Source organism: Glossina fuscipes, unplaced genomic scaffold (genome assembly GCF_014805625.2).
Source record: "Glossina fuscipes isolate IAEA_lab_2018 unplaced genomic scaffold, Yale_Gfus_2 43, whole genome shotgun sequence".
In the NCBI taxonomy this organism is placed as follows: domain Eukaryota; kingdom Metazoa; phylum Arthropoda; class Insecta; order Diptera; family Glossinidae; genus Glossina; species Glossina fuscipes.
Window position 1 is genome coordinate 1 of NW_023998427.1, and position 10490 is coordinate 10490.

The following is a 10490-nucleotide window of genomic DNA, read 5'->3' on the forward strand; positions in this document are numbered from 1 at the left end:
TAATATTCATTTATTTCCTAATTGCTTTTAATTTCTCGTCAAATCTTTAAAAGGAAAGAAAAAAAGTCTATAATTTATTATTTAATTTTCTCTCATTGGCATTATTTTTTTTATAATATTTTTTTGTTTTTTATCTATTACTTAAAATATATCGTATGCCTCAGTTAGTAGAAAGGAAGCGAAATTTCTCGCAAAAAAAAAAAAATCTATTAGGCGTAGGTACTTGAATGGTCGGACTTGTCCGTTTATAATATTTGTATTTGTTTTCTTTATTACATAGAATTGAATGATTCCTTACTGTATGTAATGGAATGATTTAAGCATTTGGTTACAGTGTATGCCGAGTAAATCGGACAATAATGGATTAATAAGTCGAAAAACTTTATTACCGAGCTATAGCTCGTTAACAAATTTGCGGTTAGCATTGACGATTTCCGTTGGCGAGTAACTTTTAACGACGAGTACTGTGTTAATGATATTCCAAAGGTCAATACCAAAAGGTAAAATGTTACATTTCACTTCGAAAGCAAAATAGCTAACGAACTTCATGTTCTCAACGCAAGCATATATTAGGTCATATTGCCGTCATATTGCTTCTTTTTGTAGCCTCTCTTGTCAAGTGCAGTTTCAAACTGTCTAGTACTTCATGTGTTTCGTGTCTACACTATTTCCTGAGAGCTCCAACAATTCCCATCAAAATTTCATTGATTTCTTCGACCAGAGCGAGATGCACCTTTGACATCGGAATTTCCGAAACGAAATCGAGTAAAGCACTCCTGGATCCTTCGTTCACTCACAGCATTGTCAGCGTAAATTTCACAAATTTTTTTTCCTTCCAGCGATTTTAATTTTTTCATATAGTAAAAAAGCATCGCATAGCTTATTTCTTTAGATGATTGATAAAATTGATGGACATGAATGCGAGGTTTTTACCCGTTAATCGTATGAAATATGAAAAGAGATGGAGAACGAAGGGGGAATATGGAATTATATAAGAAAAATTTGTAACGATGACAAAGAGTGAAAATATAGGATGACAGGGTCTGCTTGAGGCAGGCAAATTTAATCTATAAATGATAAATATCAAGTTAATCATTAAGAAGAAGAGAATTATATAATTTAAATAAACAATGGCAGTTTAGTAAACTTCCTTCTCCTTCTCCGCATTAAATTCGTTATATATGCAGTGATGGTATCACGAATATGCAATCGAGTGCTGTCAACAGCTCAACAAGCGATCAGCAAGCGTTTTTATGCTTCGTAACGTACTACGATACCTCGGATCAGGAGAACCCATAAATCGACCCGAGCTCGGCAAACAGTCTATTCTTTAAACATTCGAAAATTCCATTCTTCGCTTGATTTTTCTCCATAATAAATACCGTAAGAAATATACGAAATATTTTACTTTTTCATGGCTGACCGTGGTTCCCTACTAAGGGAGATCGCGATGTAATACATGAAAAATCTCAGTAAATGTATGCTTCTATGGGACATAGTTTGCAATGAAAAGAACTTACTCTGCTATTTAAATTTGAAAAACCTAAGTCTAGAGTAATTGGTCCCTTATAAAGACTTATTCAGCATTTACATACATTTACATTTCCCGTCATTGCCGAGACACACGTTCATCCACGATTTTAAAGAATCTCAAATTATTAACTAATCCTTGTATACAAAAAAAATAATCTTTTCGTCGGCGGATATATTGTATATTTTTAGTGTGTAAGTGTGTGAGTATTCTATGATATGATATGTTGAAATGTTTGTTATATTTTACGAAACAGACAGTTTACTTTCAGCTAGTTTTAAAATGCATTCATAAAATATAAAAATAAAAATACTTGAAAAAAAAGAAGAAGAAGAAGAAGAAAAAGAAAAATTAAAAAAGTAGCGAAAAGCAGCGAAATAGTTCGGTTCACGGCAAATGTATAAAAATATAATTTTCTCTTCTATTCATTTGAATTTTGAAAAGTTTCACATGAAATATTTCGGATGCACTATTGCCCTCGCCATTGTGCTACGATCAGCTATTTTTCTTATGTGGATCATTTAATCGCGACATACTATCACATACTATCTTTTCAATCACCTTTTTTTGTTTTTGTTTTTTTTCTTTTTTTTTTTCACAATGAAAATATGTTATTATTATTATTATTATTATTATTATTATTATTACTATTATTATTAATTATTATTTCAAATTATTTATAATAGTTTTAATCACCACAATAATAATTGCTTCCCTTCTCTTATTACTGCTGTTGCTTTGGTTTTTCTGCAATACTCAACAACAATTTTTTCACTATTATCGACGGAATGCATTATGCCAATGGCTGTACAAACGTATGATTTTATTACTGCTACTATTGTTGCGTTATTTAGGCGAACGACCCGCTATTATAGCGCCGCCAGAGAGTGAGTGGTATCACGGGCGTTTGGATCGTTATTCTGCCGAATCACGGTTACGCGGTAGCGGTAAATTGGGCAGTTATTTAGGTAAGAATGAATGATTTTTATATTTATACTTTTCGTGCATTATTGAAACGCTCTGTGGTTTCCTTTAATTAATTAATTTAGTGCGAGAAAGCGATCGTAAGCCCGGTTCATATGTACTCAGCTATTTGGGACGAACGGGTATTAATCACTTTCGGTAAGTTGTACAAACATATTCATTCATTCATTCATTCTTCTTGCTTCAAATATTTGATTTTTAAAATGAGTTTTTTTTTTTTTTTTTTTTAAATATATGTAGCATTACTGCCGTTTGTGGTGATTATTATATTGGAGGTCGTCAATTTATTTCACTTAGTGATTTGGTCGGTTATTATACCTCATGCAGTGATTTACTGAAACGTGAACGTCTGGTTATTCCAGTTGCGCCCCCTGAACCGGTAAACGATAAAAAGCGGGTAGTGGCCATTTTGCCATATACCAAGATGCCGGATACCGATGAGCTAAGTTTTCAAAAAGGTGACATTTTCTTCGTACACAACGATATGGGTGACGGTTGGCTGTGGGTGACGGCCCATCGGACCGGTGAACAGGGAATGATATTTCGTGAATTAGTAGATGATTTAGATCCGGCTATAGATCCGAATACCGTTTTTCCATGGTTTCATCCAAATTGCACAAAAAATGAAGCAGTCGATATGTTAGTAAAGGGTAAGTCACAAGAATTTTTTTATTGAATAAAATTGAATCGCTCTCTCTCTCTCTCTCTCTCTCTCTCTCTCTCTCTCTCTCCCAATTAATAGCTGGCCCTGGCAGTTTCCTTGTACGCCCTAGTGATAACTCTCCCGGTGACTATTCGCTATTTTTTCATATAAATAATCAAATACAGCGTTTTCGTATTGAAAAGAAAGGGGTACGTTATCTAATGGGTGGTCGTACCTTTGAATGTTTGGATGCAGTTATAAATCGATACCGGAAAGAGCAAATTGTTGAGGGCCATTGCTTGAGTCATCCGGTAGTTATTGTTGTTGTTATGTTGCCTTAAAAAGCTCAAGCTCTTCTATAGTTTAATTTTGTTTCATTTTTCGACTTAGGTGGTGAATGGTTCTCAACCCGAATTCAATCAACAGTATGTAGTAGAAAAAGCTGCCGAGAAAATATACGCTACTTTACGTGAATGCCGTGATCAAATTGGTTTAAAAAAAATAAAAGGTATTAAACATCACGGCCAATTAAATAAGAAGTCCGATAAAACTGCCAAATGGAAGCAATTATATTTCGCATTAATAAGTGAAGGTTCCGAGACACATCTTTGCTTCTATGATAATCCCAAAAAGACTAAGCCTAAGGGTCTAATCGATTTGTCGTGTGCTTATCTCTATCAGTGCCATGATTCTCTGTGGGAGCGGCCTTTTTGTTTTCAAATTGTGGAAAGAGCTTTACCTTGTTTGGCCACTGTTACCTACTTGTGTGCTCCTAGTCAAGAGAGCTATGTTGAATGGATTAATGCTCTAAAAGCTCAGTGCGGTTCACAATTAAGTAAAGCACAAAAGAAAGTGCCACGTTTAAGAGAATTGCGTTGTCTAAACCTGCATATATTGGAGGCCCATAGACTGCCATTTAAATTGGTGCCACATCCCTATTGTAGTATTTCTTTAAACCAAGTGAAAGTGGGCAAAACCAAAGTGAAAATAGCTCCAGATCCAGTATGGGAAGAGGAGTTTGTTTTGGAGTAAGTATTAAAAAGTAATAGGTTTGATTTTCGAACAAACTTTAGAAGAGGGTTTCATGTTTTTTTATTTTTTTATTTTTTTTATTTTTTTTTTTATTTGTAGTGACGTTCCTCCGGATGTAGTTTCTTTGACAATTACTTTGATTTCTCGTGGTAAACGTGGAAAAGATAGTGAGGTAGCTGAGTTAACCATCGACTTGGCAAGTCTAAAGAATGGCCAAGAGACTGAGGAATGGTATCAATTAACTGGAATGACACCGATGGGTGAATGGGGCTCTCTACGTTTGCGTATGCGTTATTTAGATGATTTAATTATGCCCTGCGAGGAGTATAGCCCTCTGCAGCAACTGTTATTAGAGCCAGAATTGTATGCCGTCAAAGCCTTAGCGGAACTATGTCATAATGATCGTGTCCCTCTGGCCACCGCTTTATTGCGTGTATTCCGCCATGAAAAACGTGAAACGGAATTGATACGCGTCCTCTGTCAAGCTGAAATAGCCCGCGAAAATGAAACTACCACTTTATTCCGCGGAGCTTCTCTGGCTACCACCCTAATGGATTTGTATATGCGCACCGAATGTACGGGTTTTCTACAATCGGCCGTTTCGGAGACTATACAACGCATTTTAGAGAGCAAGCAGTCCGCCGAATTGAATCCGACAAAAATGGATGTCAACGACGATGCCTGTTCGAATGCTGAGTTCCTATTGCAAATACTCGATTTGGTAACGCATTCGATATTTACCTCGCCAGAAGCATGCCCTCGTTCAGTGCGTTACATATGCAATTGCTTGCAAAAGGCTGTTGTAGCCAAATGGCCCACCGAACGTCTAGTGCGCACACGTGTAGTTTCGGGGTTTATATTTTTACGTTTACTTTGCCCGGCCTTATTGAATCCACGTCAATTCGGTTTGGTCGGAGAAACACCGCCCACGCCCGCTACGCGTTCATTAATAATGGTGGCAAAGTGTTTACAGAACCTCGCTAATTTAATAGAGTTCGGTGGCAAGGTAGAAAGAATTTTATCATTTATATCTCGTTAATAAATATTTATTCCTATTATCATTAACTAAATTCCAGGAGCAATATATGGAAGTCGTTAATCCCTTTATATTAAAAAATAAGGAACGCATGATTGTGTTTTTGGATCAATTGTCAATGGTTACTGATCCTAACGCGCCACCAGGCATGTACGCGGAACAAAACTCAAATCAAAATGGTCAGGATACAGGTGCAGTTTCATAAATTTCATTCATAGAACAGTTATAAGACATTTATTGGATTTGTTTTTTTGGTTCTCTTAGGTCGCGAATTGGCAACTTTGCATCATATATGTGTTTCTTATCAGCCCGAATTGCAGGAATTGTCCAATATACTCTCAATTAAGAAATTAGTTACCGTCACCGATATGTTAACAAAACACAAACTCAAATACCGCGAAATGATTAGTTAAGGTAATAATTAAAAGAAAAAAAAAAAAAAAAAAAAAAGAAAACGAAAAAAGAAAAAAGAAACTTTTTCACAATTTTTCAATTATCTTTAAAAACGAAAAATAAAAGATAATGAATGATGAAGCAGAAGAACAAAACCTATATGAATTTAAGAAGACAAACCAATTCTCCCAAATATTATTTCGAAGACCAAAATATGATTTGAAATTTTGTTAGCAAGAAAACACCAACTATGGCAACCGCTTCTCTAATAACACTTTTTACAATTTTTGATTATATGCAACTACATACATAATACACTATCACACGTATACACAAAAGCAAAAAAAAAAAAAAAAAAAAAAAAGAAAAAAGGAAAGAATGAACTTAGTAATGATATATACAAATAACGCATACAAAATTATTATAATTACTGCTGTAGCAAAGAATCACTCATCAATATTGATAATGATATGATAATAGCAACAATAAGCCCCAATTATACATATATATATATATATATATATATATATATATATATACGATTTTTTTTTTTTTTTACCTAGGAAATTATATAAATAAATACATGTATTTATATAAGCGTACATTAACGAAGAATCAATTTCTAGTTTAGATGAATTAAAAGAAAAGAAAATGATCTGATTTTCTTTAATAACATTCTAATTACCTTAAATACATTGAATAATAGTTAACATTGTGCGAACGTATGTAATCACTTGCTTTTTCCCGTTTTGTTAGCTAATGTGAGTGAGCCTGAACACAATGATTTTCATTTAATCCCTCAAATTGATTCAAGAATGTATGTGGAGACATGCGATGAGCAGATGTGGCCAAATAGACTTACGATTTTTTTACTTTTCTCTCTCCCTCTCTCTCTCTTTCTCTCTCTCTCTCTCTCTCTCCCTATCTCTCTCTCTCGTTCTCCCCTCCCTCTCCTTCAATAATATACGATTTGTCCTATAGCGCACTTGATCAGCGGAATATCAATATTAGCGTGTTTTGATCCTTCAATTTATGAATACATCAAGTGGGATGGTCACACTTCCTTTGATAAATGAAATTTGCATACTTTTTAGAATTCAATTTTATCTTTAGAGGCATTTTGGCACGAGCACGATTACACGTATCTAACTACATAAGTGCGCTGAAAAGCACATCAATCAATAAAATCGATTCGTGTTTATACGTAAAACTAAATGAAATTTTCTTATTTCTTAGGCGTCGAATAATTTAATGCCAGATCTTTTTTAATAAATTATTTAACAGCAATATAAAGAGATACCAACAATTTATTTGTATTTATAAAACGGTTCTTGGATCGCTTGCGATTTGACACGTTTTGAATACACGGACTCAGGAAATGTTTCAAAACAGATATAGTATAGGAGTCATTTACAACGAACGATAGTACAACAAGTCGAAAAGTTGAAGCAAATCACTATATATAACTATGTGAAGCATATTTTTATACCCCACCCCACCCACCCGCTCTGTACTTTTAATACAGGGTATATTAAGTTTGTCCCGATGTGTGCAACATTTAGAAGGACTCAAGATAGCCATATTTCATTATATCGATCAATGCAGAATCATTTTCTAAAGCGATGCGCACCAGTTGTCTGTCCGTCTCTCCGTTTAATGTTTGTCCATGGGTTTTTTTTTTTTTTTACATAATTGATTTTTCTCGGGTGTTATGCATGCAAGAATCCGTTAGGCCACAGAAATTATGTCAGTTATAGATGACTATATGCATTGAAACGAGATATTCTATTCAGCAAGAAGTTAGAAATCGATATTGGTTATTGTATGGTCGAAGTAAAAGTAAAACAAAATATTTCTTCAAGTAGTTTTAATCTTTTCATTATTGTTGAAATGCTGAAGCTGACTGAAGTAATGAACAATTCAATTAGTTCTGTTAAATTGATTCCATAATTCATGCACATAATTTAAGTTTTTGGTCGCAGTTAATGTTTTGCTTTGAATTAAAAACAGATGAAGAGATGATGGACGGAGACGTTTGAATGGACTCAAGATCGTGCTTACAAAAGGAAACGAAATACTATGGCTGCTTGGTTATGAATATATTTATTTTTCTTTCTCTCTCTCTCTCTCTCTTTCTCTTTCTCTCTTTCTCTTTCTCTCTCTTTCTCATTGATCTGTTCGCTAGCATCCAAAAAATCGTTTATCTACATACAACCACGCATATATATATATATAGCGAAAACCTATTGCTGCTACGAAAAATTCAACAAAATTCCTTTTTAATAAATAAATTAGAAAACGTAAAATAACAGCAAAAACAATAGGACATAAAACTATTTTATAAAACTGTTTGCGTTACTTTGCTTAACTTAAAACCAATATCAAATCAATTGTCTCTAACGTTTTTTCGATCGTTTTAACACTGCAAAAAAACATACAAAAAAAAAAAAAAAAGAAAAACAAAAAAATGGTCATTAGTGAAGTAAAAAGAAATCATGTATTTAATCCTAAGCTTTTAAACGCAATTCAATATATGCTTAAAAATAAAAAGCCCTCAGTATATATAAAACTCATTCTACTTAACTATCTATCTATCAATTATGTTTAGATAAAATTCTTACTTAACAGAAGCTTTTTAAAAACTTCTTTACAAATTTTTATCATCCACTATTTTCTTTGGTGTTTAAGAAGTAATGACATTTTCTATACAATTTTTTACATTTATGCTTAGAATGGAATTTTCTATTTCACAAAAAAAAAAAAAAAAAAAAAAAAAAAAAAAAAAATTATGAATATAGTTGAACCGCTTTTATTTTTTAAAGTAAAAAATATATATATAGAGAGAATACATTTTGCATCCTAGTCAATAAACTCAAACTGTGTTTCACTCAGAAGCGAATAATTAAATTATAAACGAATATACTAAAAGTAACAAAACGAAAGGAGTCAGTAATTTTATATGAGCTTGGATGAAGGGTAAATGAATGCTTGTCTCTGTGGGCGCAAGCTTATGAATCATTTTCTCGTATTTATCCACTGTGTAAATTGGAAGTACATTTTGTTAAGGTGTTTGTGTTTTTTTTTTTTTTTCAATAATTTTTTAACAATGAAAAGACGACACAATCGATCGCATAATAAAATTATTTTTTAATGTTGCCATCTTAGCGATTTTTTTACAAGTCGTAATTTTCTATTTAAAAGACAAAATTGAAATAATTGATATATTAATCAATTTTTAATAAAGTGCGTAGTATTTCTTGAAATGATTTATTTTTAAAAAATCTATTCGCTTCATCAGATATTGTTACCATGAAGCACACAAGTAATAATTTTAAGTTGTTTTGTATAGTTTATTGAACAACTGACTTTTTGAACCACGTAAAGAATTCGGACTAACATAAATATCTTTTGGATTTCACTTTGAAATACTTAGGAAGAGAACATATAGAACATATAAGAGAAATAAAAACAAGGTCAAAAAAAAAGAAACAGAACTTTTGACACTAATGGAGATGCCGGGGTTTGAACCCGGGACTTCTCACATGCGAAGCGAGCGCTCTACCACTGAGCTACATCCCCATAAAGTGTTGCGTGCTAAATATATGTTTTATTATTAGCATAATTTATCTTTGATTACAACCAGATTTATATTAAAAAAAAATGATAATCGCGTATCGATATTAGAAAATGCAATATATAAGTGATAATCGCGCATCAACAATAAAAAATACCGTGCTGACGATCTCAAACGAGATTTACGTAGTAGATGGAAATAAGTGATTGTGGAACGGTATAATATCCAATAACAAAGAGTGGACAAGAATTGATTCAAGCAAAGTTGAACTCTATGAAGGCACGTCAGCGATATTAAGCGACAATATTTGACTTAAACAATGAAAATATGAATTTATGTAGAGAATCATTTAATTAATTAAAGTCTATTGTGTGTATAGATTCAACATAATCCAACTTTAAATTTACTTCATTTTAAGGATTTCATGAATTTTGAATCATTGATAACCGACCAATCGATCAATCACATTTTTGGCCATTTTATATGCAGCACAAAATATATTTCGAATAATATATATTTATTGCACGACCGATAATAGAGAATTAAATTGAATTTATTTATTTATTTATTCATTTACTTACATATGAAATTCAGCTAAAGTAAATTAACAGACGAATTCAATTAACTTTTGGGATGTAAATCTTCTATTAATTAATATTAAAAACGAATAAAAAGGAGAACTAAAAACAACAAAAAAAAAATTGTAATTCATAAAACAAAGGAAAAAAGCATGTGCATAGCTAGCACAGAGGCACATCCGCAATCGGTACAAATCGAAAGTTGCACGTGAATTTTCGAATCATAATGAGATATTAAGATTGCAAGTTAGTTTTAATACGACATAGGCAAATGGCGCGCATTAAGCATAGTCGAAGGAAACACCAAGAATAAATTGACGTTTCTCAAGTGATGGTAAGGATAACAGAAATAATCTATTTTCATAAAGAGACAGAGAGGCAAACAGGTTCTAAACCAAAATCCTAAGGCTGAACACGAAGTACTACTTTCGAACGGATTCAATTGAATCTACATAATAACTATACGAAGGAGACCACACAACAGAGGCATACTCAAGTATTGGTGTAACTAAGAACGTGTATATAGCCCTTTTGTAACGTATGGAAACTTAAGCTTTTTGGACCACCTCTTAATGAAACCTAGCGTGGAGCTAGCTTTATCTAAAGAGAGCTCAGTATGCAAAACAAAAAAAAGGTAATCTTTGGTCTAAGTGTTCAAAGGTATGCGAGTCGATGAAATACTAAATACTATTGAATGACTGCCTCCTTTAGAAACAAAG

The 10490-nt window shown here is 32.8% G+C and overlaps 1 protein-coding gene and 1 non-coding gene across 2 annotated transcripts; one reads left to right on the top strand and one right to left on the bottom strand.

Moving 5' to 3' along the window:
• The first annotated feature begins 2227 nt into the window (after positions 1-2227).
• LOC119637147 (ras GTPase-activating protein 1-like) lies at positions 2228-5983 on the top strand. The gene is made up of 8 exons (XM_038032993.1): positions 2228-2499; positions 2581-2653; positions 2756-3165; positions 3258-3469; positions 3549-4186; positions 4290-5196; positions 5267-5417; positions 5491-5983. Exons 1-8 carry the CDS (start codon positions 2349-2351, stop codon positions 5637-5639), a joined length of 2691 nt encoding a protein of 896 aa, XP_037888921.1. The 5' UTR covers positions 2228-2348; the 3' UTR covers positions 5640-5983.
• A 3143-nt stretch (positions 5984-9126) lies between these two features.
• Trnaa-cgc lies at positions 9127-9198 on the bottom strand. Its single transcript has one exon. It is a non-coding gene; the product is annotated as a tRNA-Ala (tRNA).
• Between the last annotated feature and the right edge of the window lie 1292 nt (positions 9199-10490).